This window comes from Pelophylax lessonae, assembly GCF_965119305.1.
Source record: "Pelophylax lessonae genome assembly, chromosome: 3".
Lineage (NCBI taxonomy): Eukaryota > Metazoa > Chordata > Amphibia > Anura > Ranidae > Pelophylax > Pelophylax lessonae.
This window is the reverse complement of record NC_138770.1, coordinates 340249072-340270814: the sequence shown is the minus strand read 5'-3', so window position 1 is coordinate 340270814 and position 21743 is coordinate 340249072. Positions and strand designations below refer to the sequence as shown.

The 21743-nt window shown below is 35.7% G+C and overlaps 1 protein-coding gene across 4 annotated transcripts in view; it reads right to left on the bottom strand.

Annotated features, from left to right (window-relative positions):
* ADGRB3 (adhesion G protein-coupled receptor B3) overlaps positions 1 to 21743 on the bottom strand; it is a 1221611-nt gene that overhangs the window by 801386 nt on the left and 398482 nt on the right. For 3 of the 4 annotated variants that reach the window (XM_082251903.1, XM_082251901.1, XM_082251902.1), the window contains exon 3: positions 12687 to 12797. The exons of the other annotated variant lie outside the window; for it this stretch is intronic. In XM_082251903.1, the coding sequence (XP_082108029.1) occupies positions 12687 to 12797 (111 nt within the window). The remainder of the gene's footprint in view (positions 1 to 12686; positions 12798 to 21743) is intronic. 4 annotated transcript variants of the gene reach the window in all.

Sequence of the window (21743 nt, the reverse complement as noted above, 5' to 3'; positions counted from 1 at the left end):
ACATGTTAGAAAAGGTGAACTTATCCTTTAAAATGTTTAATAAATTAATATATTAATAAATATAGGGATGAATTTACTTCAGTCGCTTTAGAAGAATTGATGGAGGAATGCCACAATAAGGTTTGTAAATCATCTCAAAGTAATATATATGAAATTTAACATTAGGTTCTTTATTTCTACAGATAGATTTGCTGAATGGAAGGACAATATTAACTGTTGATGCTTGATGTGCAGGGCCCCTATCCAAAATCTAAATCACATGCTATTTAACTTTGGAATAGTATGACGGGCTGGACAAGTGGTCAATTGTAAAGATACATAAATGTGTTATTTCAAATGACTGTGTTCCTACTGAGTATCCAGCAAAGAGATATAAATGTATAGTAATGAATTTGATAATATTGATTACATTTAAATAATTCAGTAATTCCAGGCTTTTAACAGTGTAGGTTTTATGGTTGTTTAGGTGGCGAGCCCCCTCATCCCCAACCCCCCCCCCCCCCCCCAAAAAAAATTTTTGAAGGTGAATGAGCTAAATATTGAGATACATTTCCAGTGCTACATGTATTTGGATAAGATATTGTAATGTCCTTGATTATGTTGTTGTTTTCCATTTTTTTTACTTTTGTGACAATGTTGAGTCGTTCTAAATAAAGCATAATAAAAATTGCACTGTAGGTATGTTCCTAAAGGTGACAGAGCCAAAGAGGTGGCTTTGTATAGTTGCTGGGTGCACAGTTTTACCCTCTTATCAACAGAAATGTAGTCATATTGAATGTATTAACACTTTGTTTCAAATTTGAAAGTCAAGTAAAGCCTGAAACAATTAATGGAACAATTCTTAAATAAACAATGCAAAGAATTTGTGGAAAACAACAGAATAAAAAAGACTAGAGAACTTTTCAAGAAAATTGGAAGGGGGAAGTTTTGTGCAAAGATGGGAACGATAATAGACAAAAATTGCAAGGACCTAACAGAAGCAGAAGAGATAAAGAAGAGTTGGCAAGAATACACAGAAGAACTATACAAGAACTAATGAATGTCCCATATAACCATGATGATGCAGTCACTGGTCTTGAACTGGATATCTTGGAGTGTATAGTCAAGTGGGCCTTAGAAACCATTGCTAATAACAAAGCTAGTAAAAGTGATTGTATCCCAGGTAAGTTATTTAACCACTTAAGCCCCGGAAGATTTTACCCCCTTCCTGACCAGGGGGTTTTTTGCGATTTTTTACTGCGTGACTTTAACGGACAATTGCGCGGTCGTACGACACTGTACCTAAACAAATTTCATGTCCTTTTTTTCCCACAAACAGAGCTTTCTTTTGGTGGTATTTGATCACCTGTGCGATTTTTTGATCATGCGATATAAACAAAAAAAGAGCGTAAATTTTGCAAAAATAACAATATTTTTCACTTTTTTTTATATGAAATTCCCCCCAAAAAAATGTAAAAATCAAAATTTTTTAACATTTTCGGCCAATTTGTTTTATGCTACATATGTTTGGTAAAAAAAATCGCAAAAAGCGTATTTTGATTGGTTTGCGCAAAAGTTATCGCTTTTACTAACAAAGTGGTGTTTTTTTATAACGAGTAATGGCGGCGATCTGCGATTTTTTTTGCGGTACTGCGACATTGCGGCGGGCAGATCGGACCCTTGACTGACATTTTTGACACTTTTGAGGGTACCAGTGACATTACTGCAGTAATCAGTGCTATACATATGCACTGTTACTGTAAAAATGACACTGGCAGGGAAGGGGTTAACTGTATTGGACAGGGAGGGGTTAAGTGTGTCCTATGGGTGTGATTCTAACTGTAGTGGGACATGGCTACTAGTGTAAAAACAGAGATCAACGGTTCTACATAGTAGAACCGTCTGATCTCCATTTTTACACAGGGGAGAATGACAGGCGGCTTGTTTACATAAGCCGCTCTGCCTTTCTCCCGCTCTACCGACGATCGTAGTGTGACCGGCGGACATTGGGTCCGCCAGTCACACGCCCGCACTCCTCTGTGAACGAGCCGAGGCTATTGGCCCGCTATTGGCTCAAAACCCAGTGACAGGCGAGCGACGTAGACCTACGTCACTCTGCCTGGCCGGGGCTGACTGCCGCAGGAAATATACTGTGCGCAGTCGGCAACCGGTTAAAATACTAAAGATGATGCTGCAATCAATATTCCAATAAATTTGAAAAACTCAATAATGGTACAGGACTAGAAGAGGTCCATTTACATTCTGATACCAAAGAAGGGCAGTGCCAAAAAATGTTCAAAATACCATACGATTGCACTCATCTCACATATCAGCAAGGTTTTGCTGAAAATTCTACAAGCTAGGCTTTAGCAGCATTTGAACCGAGAGCTACCACAAATACAAGCTAGATTTTGAAGAGGCAGAGGAACTAGAGATCAAATTGCCAACATTTGCTGGATCATGGAGAAAGCAAGGGAGTTCAAGAAGAATGTCTAATTCTGCTTTATTGATTACAGTAAAGCCTTCTATTGTGTGGATCACCACAATATGTGGCAAATGCTGACAGAAATGGGAATCCCAGACCACCTCACCTGTTTTCTGAAAATACCTGTATGCAAGTCAAGAAGCAACAGGACATAGAACAACTGACTGGTTTCAAAATTGGATGCGTCAAGGATGTATATTGTCACCCTACTTATTTAACTTATATTATGCTGTGTACATTATGCGAAATGCCAGGATCAACGAATCACAAGCCGGAATTATGATTGCTGGGAAAAATATGAACAACCTGAGATATGCAGATAATACCACACTAATGGCAGAAAGTGAAGAAGAACTAAAGAGTCTCTTAATAACGGTAAAAGAGGAAAGCAAAAAAGCTGGCCTGAAATTGAACATTCAGAAAACTAAGATCATGACAACTGGTCCCATCACTCCTTGGCAAATAGAAGGAGAAGAAATGGAAACAGTGACAGATTGTATTTTTCTAGGCTCCATGATCATGGCAGACAGTGACTGTAGCCATGAAATTAAGAGACGCTTGCTTCTTGGGGGGAAAGCAATGGCAAACCTAGACAACATTATAAAAAGCAGATACATCACCCTACCGACCAAAGTCCTGTATAGTCAAAGCTATGGTATTCGCAATAGTAACATATGGCTGTAAAAGCTGGACCATAAGGAAGGCAAAACGCCAGAGAATTGATGCTTTTGAACTATGGTGTTGGAGAGACTGTTGAAAGTCCCTTTGACAGCAAGAAGATCAAACCAGTCAATCTTGAAGGAAATCAACCCTGAATATTAACTGGAAGGACAGATCCTGAAACTGAATCTAAAATACTTTGGCCACCTAATGCGAAATGAGGAGTCATTGGAAAAGACCCTGATGCTGGAAAAAATGGAAGCAAAAAGGAGAAGAGGATGACAGAAAATAAGATAGATAGAGAGCATCATTGAAACAATGAACATGAAGTTAAGCAAGATACGGGAGGCAGTGGAGGACAGAAAAGCCTGGCGCGCTATAGTCCACAAGGTCAGGAAGAGTCGGACACGACTAAATGACTGAACAACAACAACAACTAAGCCTAATAATGTTCTGTGTAAACAAGGCGGTCTTAATAAAGTTTATGTAAATTTGTATTCATGTAAGTTCCAGTGATGAAAATCCAGCCCCATATAAATACAGGCTTCTTAACACTACAGCCTAGACAGAATCCGGCAGTGTTTACAGTCTGTGGCATTACTTTTCTGTTTTCATAAGCTGCACATGTGCAGGCCCCAGACATAATGTATAATGGTAAAAACTGTTCAGTCCTGGAGGGGAATCAACAACCAGACTGGCATTCCTTGTATCTGTAAAGGCTAGGACTACACATATAATTGTCTGGCAGAACAGAGGCTTTGGGGTTAGCAGTTCTGCCTTGCAGCATGAGGATCTTCAATCCACATCTCAGCCAGGACACTACCTGCTTGAAGTCTGCATGTTCTCCCTATATTGCCATGCATTTCCTCACACACTCCAAAGTTGTGCTGGAAGGTTAACTGTCTCTTATCTAAATTGGCCCTAGTATGTGTGTGCATGCATGTGAGATAGGAAACTTATATTGTATGCTACTAGGGGGGGCAGGGATTGATGTGAATGTACAGTATGCAAAGCACTGCATAATCTGCCGGCACTTAATTAATGCCTGTAATATAAAACATATATTTGCTGCTGAGAGCTAACCTTTTTTGACAGTCATCTTAAATGGTGTATTAGCAGCACATTAATGTCAAGGGACTTCAAATAAGTTTGTTGTCAACAAATGATAAATCTTTTATTGTCAAAAAGAATGAATTTCACATGTAGCCCTTACATAATTTTTGATAAAGATGGTAGAGTTAAGCTATAGAGCTTAAGTTTAAAGAGTTTAAACTAGAGTTTTTAGAGTTTAAACTAGACCTAATCTATAAAGCATGCTAAATAGTAAAAACAGAACCTTATATTTGAAATCTAAAAATATATATCTAAGTTTCAGAAAAAAATTGATTAATAACCACTTCCTTACTGCGCTATAGCCAAAAGACAGCTACAGCTTGGCTCTCCAGTTCTGGAAGGGCATCCATGGATGTCCTCTTAGATCCGTGCCTCCCATGAACCCCATGGGGGGTGCATCGGGCATTCTCTGTGACTGCTGTGTCCTTTGGACACAGATGATTACAGATTGTGGTAAAGAGCCAATCACAGTGGCCCTTTACCAGGTGATCAGCTGTGTCCAATCACAGCAAGTCGCATGTAAACAGAATTGCCAGTTGCAGTCCTTTCCTCCTATGCAGTCTCTGTGCCCATCAGTACCCATCAACGTACATCAGTGCAGCCTCATCAAGGTACATCAGTGAATAAGAAAATCTATTTGCTAAATGTTTTAACAGAAACTAAGAAAAACCTTTTTTTTTTTATATTTTTTCACTTTTTTCACTTTTTTTCACTTGTTTAGCAAAAAATAAAAAACCCAGTGGTGAATAAATACCATTAAAAGAAAGCTCTAGTCACCTAAGTAAAATGATAAAAAAATTTATTTTGGGTACAGTGTTGCATGACTGTATAATTGTCAAGTAAAAGTGTAACAGCACTGAAAGCTGAAAATTGGCCTGGGCAGGAAGGAAGTGAAATTACTGGGTATTGAAGTGGTTAAAGTCCCCAGAGTTTTCAAAATAACCTAAAATGTGCCTTATTTTTAGTGGTTTATTTTTGTTTAAAACTTGTCATTATGATAGGAGTTTGTAAAAAATTTATATTTCAATGTACGTAAAAGAAAAAAGGCTTATATGGCAGCCCCCCAATCTCTGAAAGCCAAGTCCTATTTCCCTGACTTTGAAAATGAATCTGATTCATTTCACTGTGATTGAGCTGCCTGGAAAGTAACATGCAGCCCCAGAGATAGAATGGATCCCCTATGTTAACCTTCTTTCTTCAAAGCCAAAAATAAATGTTTATGAAAAAAACCTAACTACCTATGTTTGTTCTTACTCTGTGAATGATTCTTGGGTAAAAAAATATGCATGCAGCCAGATATATCATACGCATCCTATTATACAGTATCTATGGCCAACTTTCAAGCCAAAGTATGCAGCTAATTTTGACTTATTATTAAGAGGTCAAATAGTTCAGCAACACACCATTACTTTTACCTTTGTTGATCTTTACACTAGTCAAGGAAACCCAAATGGTTGCATATACAGAAATGTTCTAGCATTAGAACTTTCCATAGGCATACACTTGTAGATCACTTAAGAAGGAGAGAGGAAGGAGGACATTCTCAGTACCTGTTTATTTTAGTTGAAAATAATTTGGCAGGTTTATTAAAAGAACAAAGCATGTTTACTTTGCAAGGAAATTTTCACTTATTAGAAAATAAAGTAAAGCTGTGCTGACCTCTGGCTTCTAATAATCTGTAAGCAACAATCTTATTTCTTTAAAAAAATCTTAAAAGTGATTGGGTATTCTTTGCAAAGTGAACTTTTACCACAGTCAAAAAGGTAAGTGAAAATTCTTTGCAAAGGAAAAACTATTGACTCAACCCAATCATGGTTTTAGAAAGGAGCCAATCGGAGTTCCAAAACGCATTATCTTAGCAACCAGCCCACCCCAGCTGTGACATCACATCCTTCCTTGTGTCCCACAGTGGCTCTCCTCATTTCCTTGAACATTGGATTTAGTTTCCTTACGAACAACATGCTGTTTTCTGTAAAAAGAGGCACCTCCGGTGGACAGCTTCCATCCAATGTGGCATTGCTTCAGATAAGCTCTTTAATTTTATATTTCTTTAAGTTTGCATTTGGCTTTTTAATAATAAAAAAAAAACATTTAGCCAGAAAGAGCTTTGAGTTTCCATATAGACCATAACTAGCCAGATTGTTGATGATCATTTTATATTTATGCATACTTTAATCTACAACAGACATTCCTTCATCATTCATCACCCTAGCATGAAAAAGCTAGCTCAGTAGTAAGGTTTTGGTATAAAACCTATTCTTTCCATAAGAAAAAATGGTACTAAGGATCTCTGCAGTTTTACACAGTCTTTACCTTTGACCCAACTTATAAATGTATTTGATATGATTTATTTGACATGGCCCTTCTTTTATCTAATATTCAGACAAGAAATCAGTGGATTCTAGCAATAATATACAGTATATTATTTAATCCACATTTAGATAAAACAGTACATTTACAGTAAGTATGCTTGTATATGTAAATTATACTCCTCGCTTTTCACAGCAATTACATTAGCTATTGGGATATACATTGTAAAAGAAAGAGGCATGCACTTTTAATTTATTAAAAATATTACTTAGGTATATTACACTAAAACTTTGACCATGGACATATTTGTAATGCACAAGCATATCTACATTTTACTCTTGCAATTATCTGCCTAACTCATGAATATTTCCCTTTAATAGAATTTATGATTTAAGAAGCTTATCTTATTTTTAAGTATTTAATTGGATGAATTTAAACCCAAAGAATACCAAATCAGATTTAAAACCACTAAAATAGAAATTGCATTGCCTTACAAAGCCACGTTTCATTCTTACTGTTCTATTATTATATAGCTGGGCTTTCAAAGAGCATTTTAATACCGCTTCTCCCTTCTGTGCAAGCTAGCACATTTTATGTAATGTTGAAAAGTACCCTGTGCAAAAGTGATATATGTGACAAGTTGTATAAACAAAACAATTACTGAATCTTTGCACTTTTGACTGGATATGGCTGCAGAACAAATAAAGTGTTCTGCAAATTATATTAGAAGAGAATGCTATTATATGTTTGGTTGTACAGCCTGCTTGCTAGGGAACAACACTACAAGCAAATAGTGTAGTGGTGATGATGAATTGATGTATTAGTGACAACAAAAACACAGACATAAATGTTAAAACAAATGAAAAAAATCAAATATAGCATAATATGATTTATCTTTTAATACGTTTTTCATATTTTATAGCTAATGCTAGATCTTAGATTTACAGATAAAGCATATTTATAATCTGATTGTTTTAATAGATTTTGTTAAAACTATCTCAGTACTATAAATATAATTTTATTTCATATTCTATTTAAAAAAATATCTAAAGCTCTAGGAGAGCAGACCACTTAACTTATTTAGGTAGGAATGTAATTTGGTCCCTGACATTACAAAAGTTGGACACCACTGATACAGACTTTCCATATTCCATGTGACATTATAAAGGGAAATTCTTTATCACCTACAGTAAATGGAAAATAAACTTTAAAAAGGCTCTATGCATACAAAGGGATTATCGAGGTTTTAAATTCCTTTATCCCTCTTATTTTCTTGAAATATTTAACCTTTAGTTATAGTTTCATTTCTCAGTTTTATTAATACAGTGTATGCTAATTGAATTTTATGTCTTGACTCTATATAGATTCCTCATATGATTGATATCATTGCATTGCAGTGACCTTAATCCCAATTACCAACAGGATCTTCAGTGTGCCATTGAAGCTTGGCTTTGTTCTGCTCATCAAAGTGAAGATTCCAATTTTATGTCAACAGAATATCTGCAGCTATGTACATAGTTTATAAATGCCCAGAAAAAGGAGTTTTATGCAGTTTCCCCTGGAACAATGCTGATTACATGCACACATTTTACATTCCTGTTGAATCAATAGTTTTTTTATGCTTGTTTGTACTTGGCAGCGACTTTATTGTAAAGAAGTCTGGTTCCCATTTTATCTGGCTCATTGATGATTATAATGAAGATGTTTATGTTTATTGTGTTGGTTGCCATAATCATAGTAAATTTTAAAGATGTTCTATGTCATTTTATGTGATTGGAACATATCAACAAATATTTTCACACATCCGACAAGCTTACTAATTCCAGATGAACATTGGGTTTATCGGTCTGCAGTAAACCTTTTATTTTGTAAAATACATTTTTTTTTCATTAAAAGCTGTCTCAGTGGGCTTCAAGGCATTATTATGATATCATTCTGATATGTTGTTATTAAAAGAAAAACTATCATTTAGTATTAACTTTTTTTTTTTTTTTCTTTTTATTAGCTTTATGTTTCATAACCTCCAATTTGCATCAAATTATCAAACTAATATATATTGTGTATACACAAAGGAGCAGAAGCAGAATTCCATTGTTCTGGTCTTAATAATTAAATTGTACAAGAAAATGTTAAAGATTGGACAGATTACATTGAAATACTGTGCCCACCTGAAAGCACTGTCCACTCTGCTGCGTGAAGTTACGGTTACTGAGCCTATTGTGCATAACCAAGTATGATGCTGTCATTCCCTTACTACACTAGAATTGTGTCTAGAAAGACATGATGTTACCCATCAATAGCTATCAAAATATTTTCTTATTAGGACATCTCAAAAAAGTGTTACATTTTTCCATGGCCCGCTATATGACCATAGATAGTGGCGGGAGAAGGTGAAAAAAAGTCTGGCATAATCACATATCATGGTAATGTGTCACTGGAATGGGAATAAGACTGGGTCCAAGCTAAGGCCTAGAAATGAATGAGGGATGAAAAACAAATACAGTATAGCCTAAAAGTAATAATAAAGCTTTAGTAACTTATACTACTCAGTAAAATAAGGAAAAGAAATAAGGAAGCATGTGCTTGTAGCAACCCAGTGCTAATAAAAGGGTATAGAAAATTTCAATTTACCTCATAACTATTTACAACTATTGTATGATCATTGTTATGCTTGTGTTTCCAGAATGGACATTTAATTGCTTTAGCTGTAAATTACTTTGCCTGCCAAGGTCATCTCTACTATCAAATTTCCAAAAATGATTCATTACTTGCTTAACAGAAGTTTTTGCCTGCTATATTATTAAACACAGAAGTACAAACATGTATATGTATTTACACATAACTACTAGAAAAAAAATAGAACAAAATTAAAGGTTACTCCACAGTCTTTGAGTTTTGAAGCTCAGCCATTTGCTACAAAACTGACAATTTCAGCTCAAAGTTTTCTGCCTTGCACACAAAACATACAAGAATTCAATTTCTAAAGGCAAATCAGCTATTTAAACAGGTAGTTCGTTTTTCCAAGTGAATTTTTGCTTTGCAAGGGAATGTTCCCCTTAGCTTAGTGAATGTGGTGAAGATTCACTTTGCAATTATATCCAATCATGTGCAAGGAAAAAAATGTCAACAGCAGAGCTTTACCTCATTTACTAAGCTAACAGAACATATTTTTGCAAAGGTAACTACCTATTTGCTTTTAGTTAACCAACCCCGCAGTTTTATAATCAATTGTGTCTTGAAGTTTCTATAGGTATAAAGGAATTCCCCAGTAAATCATCTGATGCCTATAAAAATGATTTTATTTAATACAGACTAAATCTCTTTAAATCCTTTGAGTATGTTTTAGGAAAATAGTTTTAATACAATGCTAATGACTGATAAAATACTACAGTATTGTAAAACATTGGACAATATATATATATATATATATATATATATATATATATATACACATTCTGTGCTCTGGTCCATGCTTTGCAGAGTTTAAGTGCAACCAACCCATCGTAAAATAACTATATTCATTAAAATAGTTTTCCAGCGCTTTTATGGGGCTCGAAATAGATTATCTTATTTCTATATAAAACAATGAGCTACTCATATTTACATATCTCTATACTTTCTAAGCACAATACGTACAAATTAAGTAGACAATTTAAATCAGAATATAACAACAAACTGCCCTTTAACAAGTTACAGTAAAGTAATACTTTTTCTTGCTAAGCCTGCAAGCTGAACAAGAGATAATCAGTCGAATAGCCCATCCATGCTAAACAGTATGGAAGGAGGAATCTTCACTGACGAATTTTGTATTTAGGTGGCCGCAACACTCACAGTTGCCTGAATACCTGACCAATGACTACATCTGATAGGGTGCAGTCAACATTCGGTTAATTACTTTCCAACCAGCTCATTTAATTTTTAAATTGACTTTTGTTGAGACAATTACTGCTGGCAGGGCCACCCATGGCTTGAATTTAGTACAGTGATCTCCCCTTCTGTGCTATTGAACACTCCAGTCAGAACTCTAGCCATTGGCTGAGAGTGCTAATTGGGAGCCAGTTGGCAAGCTATTTCAGGTCATGAGCCTTTAACAGAAGCAGACCAGCTTCTGTCAGACTGGCTACCATACACACGAGCCAAATGTCGGCCAGTTTCCATTGAAACAGGCCAATGCAGGCTGACACTCAGCCAGGTGTACTTGACTTAAGGCTAAACTTTCATAAATTTGCTACAAAATTATATATATATATATATATATATATATATATAGATAGATATAGAGAGAGAGAGATAGATGGATCTTGATTGTCTTATTATATCTTCACCTAACTCAGTGTTTCTCTAAAACTATAGATAATCTCAAGGCACCCTATTCTAAAATATAAAAAATATTCTAATAGCTTTACATAATGCAGCAACATCCTTAAGTAGAACACCCAACTTCAGAGGTGATTTATTCTTCTAAAGCAAATACACTTTTGCACACTATATTCCAATGTTTCTTTTCTCCCTCAATGTATCTCCATTAGTAAGCTAATGTCACCCCAGTGCTGAGAGAGAAGGGCACAGGAGGGTCAAACAAGGATGCCGTGGAGGCAACAAACATCCCCCTTAGTAACTGATGATGATGCCATTGTTAGGATGCCAGTGTCTAGAAAGTCATAATGGTTCAAAATGAAAACCTGTGGCTTTGTGTAACTAAAAGGCATGCTTGATCCACCAGCTGGCTTGTACACAATATTTGATACATTTTGAAGCATTTTGCCAAGGCACCCAGAAGAAACCTAAGGATGACCTAACTGTTAGTAAAAATGGAAAAGGTTCATTTGTGTGTCGTTTTTCTGAAAATGTTGCAACTTTCTGTGTTTTTGTAGATCATCACAGCTTTCTAAATTTTAAAATATTTAATTTACTTTACTGAAAAAGACAAGCTATTTGCCATCTGTTAATTGAAAGCATTTTTCTAGTGCATAATCATTGCACACCATAACCCTTTCAGTGCTAGATAATTCCTCGGATAAGGGATTAACACAAAAAAGATTTAGCTTAAGTGTGCAGATAAAAATAAATGAAGCATATTGATTTCAGCAATTTTGCACATTTGAAATGAATTTATATTGAAAGAATCAATAAACCTAAAACACAAGTTGTCATTTTATGAATCAGCAACTAGTGACATTCACAAACATGTATGTCAAAGATTTTAAAATGTTTTATAACTAAAAGATAATTAAAGTAAATCTAAATATATTCAGCAGAATATCTTTGCAAGTCAACTTTTCTGTCTGTGAAAAATTCAGTTTTAAGTTATGCTAAGTCTAGAAGCATTTAAATATTTAATTGTGAATGCTAAAAGGTACTTTTCCATAAAGGAACAACTTGTATTTTAAGCTTACTGACATCATGGCTTGATTTTGAATCTTTCCACTTACAGATGTATCATACTTTTCTGTTCCAGCATGATCAATTAATTACATTCACCATGCGGGGACTCATGCACACTGTCACAATATTACTTTTTCAGAGGCACAACCAACAAACTCCATTGCAGGAAGGTGGTTTAATATATACAAGTCTGCTCCTTTCACCTCTGTGGGGAATGCAGGCTGCCATATAAATTTAGTCTTTGTCAACACAACAGTGCACATTAGCAGATAGAAGATGCACAGACATCTATCCTTAGTCTGCTGAAGTGCATGGAGTCATGCCCCATGGTGGGAAGGCATTACAGTCTGCAGTCACTATAGGGGTGAATTAAGACAAACTTGCACAACCTAACATCATCAAAACATTGAGTATTAGGCTGAAAATGTGAAGGTCAGCTTTGTGCATGAGCCCTTATTAGGATATAGAATCATTCCATGGCAGTAAACATTTCTGCTCTGCATTGGAATCAGATTCATTACATCTGTATTTGTAAAGACAATGGGTTAGTTAGCCACATTTGAAATGGAAGTGATCTGTTTATTTTGCAGCTACTTTATTTATGGAACTGTAACTGGTGAAAAAAAAAAAATAAATGGGTAAAAAAAGTATCAGCTTAGAAAAAAACTGACAAATATGCAAAGGATTATGGAAGCATGCAGTGGTTTTGCTAAAATTGATAACAGTAAGTATAAAAATGTAACTAACGTATTACCAGTTTGTGCCATAAATTTAGCAGCATCAGCTTGTTCCTGGGTGACCCTTTTCTCATGAACAGATCTTGGTCGCTGACTTTTAATTGTATGATCTCCAATCATTCCAAATTCTAAAGACAGAATAAAGGTTTATGAGAGCTTGTGTGTAGACATTTCTCAAAAAAAGTAACAGCACTCATGTCTCATGCAATATGTACCTAAACATACTTCCATAGGTGTGATACAGTTTGCAAAATATAAAAAACAATTAACATTGAAGTAGCTATACTATTCATAATAATTCTACACATATTAGGTTATCAAAGTCAAATTCAAGTGAAAGTTTCAATTAAAATAACTATGACAGAAAAATTATGTACATAGCAAATTATGTCAAACATCTCAATCATTACCAGCATATATTTAATATGCAGGGATATTAGGTATTGATTATGAAGTTATATTTAATCAAGGGACAAGTGACATGGGCTTGAATAATATGGAGACATGAGCATGGCCATCACAGATTAAAAAATGCAAAAGAAAAAAAATATGACTCTTACTATTTAATAAACCTGTATCAAATAACAGGTAATCACTAACTTGTGATGAAATACAAAAACAGTTTATATTAGAAATCTCTTTTCAGACTGCCATGTCAATGAAATTCTGTAGTGGTAGTATTAAACAACCTCCTGCTCTTTTGAAATGTAAGAGAGAAAATGTAATGTTTTCTTTCCAAGATTTTTTTTTTTTTTTAATTATATATATAATCAAGCTATACAATTTCAACAATATACTCATAACATAGGGGAGTTTTGTTTAACATTATAAAGAAAAAAAGCCATAGGGTTGCAAAGCAAAAAAAGGGAAAACTGGAAAGGTTTAAGCAAAATCATAAGAGAGTGCATGCTGCAAAGGCAGAGCTAGAGTTTACAAAAAGAATATAATTTATAAAAACAGCTTTTGTGTCATGTTGAATGACAAACAACATTGCATATCAATGCATTTATAAATAATTATCTTGGGAAATTATCACCATGGTGTTAATTGTCAGTTTGTTGATGTTAATACTACACTAGAAAGAAAAATAATTAACTGTTTCAATTTGGAAAAAATGCATTTGTTATCTTCGCAGAAAATAACAGCTTGTGACTGGCCTAATTCATGTTCTCAAAAGCTATGTAAACAAGGCTTACTTAAGTTAAGTAAATAGTCAATGTATATACAGTATGTTAAACAAATTGGGCCACTTTGGTATTGTATATTACAGGTCATTCAGTGGAATAATTTCAATTTAACTCTACATATGTTATCTTAATTATTATTTATTCTTGGTGCCCACACACCATGGGTTTAGGCCATGAGAACCCTAGTAAGGAGCTCTTGAACAGATTTAACTATGCACATGTATGACCATAACTCACAGAGTCAGATGTTTGGTACTGAAACCTAATCATACTGGATGGGAAGGTATGATATATTGCAAATCACCAGCATTCCAAAATGTTCTTTAATCTTACTTTATTGTAAAGTGTTCAGTAGAAGCAATAATCACATTTTTGGAATTATGCAGGATCCCCTTCATCAGGTACACAGTGACTGACTGCTTGACAAAGGGGACCCTATGTGACCCTGAAACAATTAGCATTGCTTCTACTGATGATTTTAGATAAAGTTAGATCACCATCTCTCTGATTATTACAGAGCCCTTTTTTCTGAAAGTAGGGCACTACTACTAGGTATGGTCATCATGAAAAAAATTCCATCTGACTTTCCATCTCCACCTAAATGGAGGCTTCTAAATACCTGTTTAGTGGTAGTAGTTGATAAGTTTTGTATAATTCTAGAGCCTTAAAATAGGGAATGTTTTTTTTAAAACAGGTAAACGCCCACTACCTAGTGCATAACTTCACTGTAGATATGTATAAAGTCACCAAAGACTTGTCCTGCATTGGGTCTCCACCCAACTAAATAACCCTATCTACGTTTAGGCTAACAGTGCTTTTCCATGCCTTCTTCACCTTTTTATGAGCCATTTTCTATGGGGATGCCAGTTTAGTCAGTCATTTGTGAAATGTTTTTAGGTAATAAATAATTAAAAATCAGAATGGAGAAAAAAAAAACATCATAAAATAGGTCTGGGCTCCATAGTATTAAATAATAGCAGCAAATTTTACTGAACATGGCTGCATCTTGAACCTGGGACATTGATTTGCTCATATCTACTTCTATTTTTCTTACAAATGGGCATGCTAATAAAATCCTACAGCTGAAAAACTTTGGTCGCTTCAAAAACACACTCAAGATAAAGAAAGATAGTCAAGGTAATGTTTTAATACATGTCTTTATGCTGAACAAGTAAATCAGGGGGTGCAAGCTTTAAGAAAATTTAGGAAGTATCAAAGAACTCATGTGGGAAGATCTCAACACTGGTGTACATGGAGATCTAAGAAGGTAGAACATAATCAGAACATGATCTGCAATTAAACAAGATTAAAATACCAGGAGAATTGGTGAAGTTTACTCCTGGATATAAAATCTGTAACATTTATACTCATAATACCAGTCAAGAAGACAAAGAATAATTCGGATTAGTCTCAATTAAAAATAATTCTAGCTAAAAAAAATGCCCCACAAATAATTTAATATAAATAAAAATACAAAAACTAAAAATTCTACCTATATATAGAAATGATAGCCTGTACTCATTTTGTTTTTGTTAATTTTATGTTGCTCTCATTAAACAATTCATATGCATCTATAAACAACTGAAATCAATGAGAAAGCAGTACATAAATGTGTGAGAGTAGTACATCATTTTTGGCGGCAGCGAGCTGAAAGTACCGGTCTTTTACATCTATGTGCTGAATAACCTTTGACTCCCATTGTTTGCTTTTATGCTTCAATGAACTCATTGATGGACATGGCAATATCTGAAATCTGCTGAAAATTGAAAAATATGTTTCATCTTAGTAAGCTCAAGGCTAAAAGACTATGAAACTACTTTAACAAAATATGAATCACGCATTGTAACTACTTGGCACTTTTAAGTTAAGCCAGTCTCACAGAATTATAGGGAAAATGGCAAATACGAGAGACATCATTGCAGTTGAACTATAGAAATTTTTAGATCATAGTGCAATTCTATTTATGATGGCAAGTAAAATACTGCTGTATAAAAGTTACATCTTTTTCAGTTAGTAAATCCAGAGGTATGCCTCTAATTGCTGCTAAGATGAAAATATGGGGTAATAGAATACCTTTCCATAAAAAAAAATCATTTTTTTTATAGTTTTCCAATGCATTTTGGAAATCACAATTGTATGGCCATTTAAAAAAAGATTGAAACTATGTCAATATATTTATTCTTGTTTAAATAGCTAGTTCACACAAAACTAATTTCAGCTTTGGTAGATGCAGGAACATTTATTTAACCACTAGGTGTTCTTCTTCCAGGGCCTATTTACACCTGCAGTTCCTAGTGTAATAATGCATTTTGCATTAAGGCAGTCAATTCATTTAGATGTGCTGCCAATGCACCAGAATGCCATGTAGACCATTACCATGTGTTATGGTGTGCTGCAATGCTGGTGTATTGTTGAGGTGCGTTTGGACTGCTATTGAAAATGAATGGTTAAACAACACATTATTGCATATAACGTATGTTACCACAATGTAATCATGTAAATGGACCCTAAAGCTGGACTCCAGGCAGATATAAAAGACACCAGTTCTATATTCACTCTTACATCTTTAAATGTATTTTCTTTAAATGAAAACACTGCAAGTACTTGATGTTGACCTGGTATTAGCATTTTGCAGTTCCTTTATAGCAGAAGGAGCCAATCAGTTGTGCTTCAGTGCAAGAAGCATGCAGATAAAAGTAGAGAGCAGAGTGACAAGGAGATTAGGACTAACCCGTTTTCTGCTCCAATACCTGCCCAGTGCCAGACTAGGGAGAAGGACAAGACCCTTAAGAGTTAAATATTTATAGGTAAGAAAAATCAGATCTCATGCCCATTCAGACTGGTCTGTGCTATATGATAGAACTGTGTAAATATCAAACCTGGATGGAGAGAAATAAAATGTATTTATCAGGTGAGACAGCTTCCATATATGTATTTAATCTGTGTATTTAGCTGTTACCTGGAGTTCAGCTTTAAGGGATTTTATCTGCATCTTTCAGCATGCATTTTCAGTTTGACCCCATGTGAAAACAAAAACGTGAGGGTTTTCACTTTTCCTATTGTGTTTCCCTTTAGTGTAAAATATGCAAAATATGGAATGAGTCTTCAAGTATGAAGGCCTTAGCATTATAGTGAGAGGTCTTGGGGTCTCTCTGAAAGTGATAGAAATCAATGTTATTTAGCCAACTAGTAATGATCAAAATCTCAAATGAATTCCAGAGAGGAATGGCTCTTTAAATCGAACACAATGTACAACACAATAGGAAAGTGAGGGGAAAAAATGTATTGTCCAGCAGTTTTATTCTTCCTCTGCATATAATGTGTTTCAATTTCAAACATGCAATGCTTGTTTAGAGGCTTTAAAATCCTGTCACCTTATACCATTTGATTTACCATATTTGGGTGTTTTCTATCATGGTTACATCTCATAGTGTGTGTCCAAATGAAAATTAGTTCTTTAACTGCTGTAAGATAAACATGGGCTATAGATTATTTCAAAATGTTCCTAATTAAAACTTTGGTTGAGAAGCATAGTAGACAAAGGCATACAATTACCAAACATTATTGTATTCCCCTTCCTTAATGCAAGAGTCAATAAATACTCTCCTACTATCTGCAAAGATATACTTTACATACTTCATAAATGAAACAATGCTGAAATTGTATAATTTCAGTGTGTGAAACATATACAAAGGGGGGACTTACTAAAATGGGTGCACACAGAATCTGGTGCAGCTGTGCATAGTAACCAATCAGCTTCTAGGTTTAATTGTCAAATCTTACTTGAACAAACTGAAGTTAGAAGCTGGTTAGCTACTATGCAAAGCTGCACCAGGTTTTGTGTGCTCTGTTTTTAGTAAATCACCCCCAAAGCTTTTTATGACACAATTCTCGGTATGTGATAATAAACCAGTCTGCAACCACCAAAGCCTTTAGGGTACCCCACCCTTCTTAGGATACCAGCTGTTCCATTCACATGAGCTTTACTAAACATGATTTAAAAATGGAGGGGTGAACTTATCAATCATCTGCTCATACTCCATTCTTAAACTGTGTTTCATTCATAGAAGCTGTAGTACCGATTCTATAAATGATGGAGCTGGGGCAAACGTTGGGCATAGTAAGACTCTTTTTATAAAAGCCTGTAATAGCCTGTTAGTTGTATTGAACCCCACTGTACCTGATGATTATGGCAGAGGGGTTGGGTGGAGCAGGGCTGAGTAAGATTTTCATGAACAGAAGAGGAACCAGTACAAGTGACACATCCTGGTAAATGTAGCTTATGTCCCCTGTGCTGATTTTTCTGTTTGTGATTTTGGCTGCACTTAGGCTTTTAATATAAATATATACATCCATATGGGACTATAAAGACACGTGGAGGTGTGGATTACCATATATCTAACACTGAATATTATATTATGTTTTAGTATCGCATGAATAAAAATATTACAATCTAAGATCTAAATACAAGAAAAAAGACAAGTATAAAGCATAAATATGTGGGTATAACATGTCCTATCAAGATTTTTTTTCACCAAATTGATGCTATCTTAGAGCCCCTGGTGTGTGTCACTTTGCAAGAGAATTTTCATCAGAGCTCAGAGAATGGGATGAAATTTCACTTTTCAAACATTACCCAGTCATGTGCAAGTAAACTACAGCAGTTTTGCTTGCACATTAGATGTTTGAAGCCAGAAGAGCTTCACCTCATTACCTAAGCTCTGGAGAAAATTGCCTTTTAATTATTTTGTCTATAAATCCTAAACAAAACAAAACAAAAAAAAAAAAAACAGGAGGAATCGCTCCAGATGGTAAATACCAGTGTTACACATTTTGCATATCTAGGATCTCTTTTTCAGGTGTATTGACCTACACGTTTCTACAAAATTTTCATATGAGCATGCATCCCTTATATCACTCCCCCTTTCTGAATGTAATCCAAAGCAGATCCTTGTGACTAACTTTAAAGAAAAGATTTGGAAATGGGGCAGCTCCAGCACCCTGGCACACAGACAGTGCATTTTAAATTATCCATTTTTTAAATATAGGTGCCATAAACAAGATAATGATTGATGAAACACACCAAAGACTCTAAGGGTACTTGTACGGGTATAAGTACACACTTAAAAATTCTTGTAGCTTTATTTCAAGCAAAGGAGTCTGGCATACACGTGTGTATTAGCATGTGCATGTAAAAATACTGACCAACAATGCAGATTTTGGTATTTTGTTTTTACTGATCTATACACAGCACATGTTTACACATCAGTAAAAAAAGAACTATCTGTATGCCTAAAAATGCTACTTTTTCAGGCAGCAGTGTGCAAGAGCTCTAAAACAATATTAGTTTAGTAAAATAAATATTGCAGTGAAAGTTATCATATCTGACCCTGTCATACCAACATAATTAAGCATGTAATTTACTTTTTTTAATCTTACTCTTTTACAATATTGGTTTTAGATCGTATGGTCATTTTTTACTTCTGTGATAATACAATATATTATGGTATTCTTTTTTTCTCGTTCTTCTACTTTTTCGATGTATGGTAATTCCTACCTCAATGTGTCTTTATAGTCCCAATAGTTTGCATATATTTAATTTGCACCTAATAACAATTAGTGATGAGCCGAACACCCCCCTGTTCGGTTCGCATCAGAACATCTCGAACAGGGAAAATGTTCTAGCAAACATGCGAACTCCATTAAAGTCTATGGAACACGAACATAAAAAATCTAAAGTCCTAATTTTAAAGGCTTAAATGCAAGTTATTGGCCAAAAAAAAGTATACGGGGACCTGGGTACTGCCCTGGGGGACATGAATCAATGCAAAAAACAATGTTTAAAACAATCGTTTTTACAGGAGCAGTGATTTTATTAATGCTTAAAGTAAAACAATAAAAATTAAAAATTCCTTTAAATATCGCGCCTGGGAGGCCCCCTTAAAGTGCCTGTAAAGTGGCACATTTGTGCGGTGTGTGTAGCCTGCTGCAGCAATACTGACATTTCTAAAGGAAAAAATGTCATTTAAACTTGCTCGTGGCTGCAATGTATTGTTGGCTCCCGGTAATACAGATAGAAAAATGAAAAATCAGCATGGGGTCCCCCCAAAATCCATCCCTGGGCCCTCGGGTCTGGTATTGATTTTAAGAGGAACCCAATGCCAAAATTAAAAAAAAAACAGCACGGGGTTCCCCCTAAAATCCGTACCAGACCCTTATCTGAGCACACAGCCTGACTGGCCAGGAGGGGAGTGGGGGCAAGCGAGTGCCCCCCCCCTTAACCATACAAAGCCACATGCCCTCAACATAGGGGGTGGGTGCTTTGGGGCAGGGGGGCTCTGCCCCGACCCCAAAGCACCTTGCCCCAAAGTTGATGGGTTCAGGGGTCTCTTCGCCATAACCCTGGGCTGTAGTTGTGGGGGTCTGCGGGGGGAGGCTTATCAGAATCTGGAAGCCTCCTTTAACAAGGGGGGTGCCAGATCCCGTCCCTTTGTGAATGGATATCGGGTACATCATACGCCTACCCATTCACCAAAAAAGTGTGCAAAAAAAATAAAGACAAAAGCCAGTTTTGGACAAGTCCTTTATTAAAAAAATAAAAATTATGTTCCCCTGATGATCAGTTGCCCGCCTGCGCGAAAAATAGAAAAAAAAAGAAGCTCCTGCTTCTTCGGACGCTTCCTGCGCTGTGAGCTGTTTTGAGTTTGACTGCTCTTTTATAGGGATCTGACGTCACGAGCCACCCCACAATGCACTGCTCAGGTGCAGTGAATAAATTACATGACATCAGTAATTTATTCACTGTACCTGAACAGTGCATTGTGGGGAGGCTCGTGACGTCAGATCCCTATAAAAGAGTTGTGCTCGGATAAGGGTTTGGTATGGATTTTAGGGGAAACCCTACACCATTTTTTTCAAATTTTGGCACAGGGCTTCCCTTTAAAATTCATACCAGACTCGAGGGGCCTGGTATGGACTGGGGGGTACCCCACACCATTTTTTTCAGCAATACTGACATAAACTGATGTGTATTTATATACACAGTGGATGAGATAGAAGTTAGGGAGAGTATGTTTGGCCTAAGCAGACTCGACGGTGGCATAGGTGGCTTGCAATTGAGATGATTGAGGGTTCGATCCCCTTGCCAGCAGGTGATTTATTGGAATCAGAGGTCATAGTCCATGATAATGTGGGAACTCAAAGTTCCCACGAAGAAGCCCATTCGTTCGTCATTTAACGAACGAGCGAACAGCCAATGTTCGACTTGAACTTGAAGCTCATCCCTAATAACAATTACCTTTTTTATCTTTTGTAGCATCTCTACAGTGTTCCTGCACTCCTTTTGCAGGCTCTTCATCTCTACATGCATGCAGCTTAGTAATACCTGCATGGTATTTCTTAGGGCAGGTTTCCTAAAACTTGCCATCAAATGAGAATGGGCACTTGTCATCATCAAAAAACAAAGCAGGAACACAACTGGGAGACAGTGACATAGTATTGTCACCCTATAATGGGAATTACCTGGATCACCAGATATTATTTCATTGTATTCTGCAGATTTAAAAATACTGAAATCGCTACACCATGTCTAAGCTTATATTAGATGTCACAATTGTCCTACATATATTTTAAGCCTGACAGTTAGCGGAATTTTTTTTTCTCTGAAGATTTAATTACATTACCTACTTGTAATGAATGTGTTCCACAATGTTCAGGCTGTTGGATTCTGTAGAAATGTTTATCTGGACTTCCGGTGCTGTGAAGGTTAACAGCTTTGAGTCTCCGGGCTCAGCTGCACTAAAGATAATCAAATGGGGACACACCCCCTCCTGCAATCCAGTCCACTGATAAAAATTCTTTTCATTTCCCGTAACATGATCTGTGATT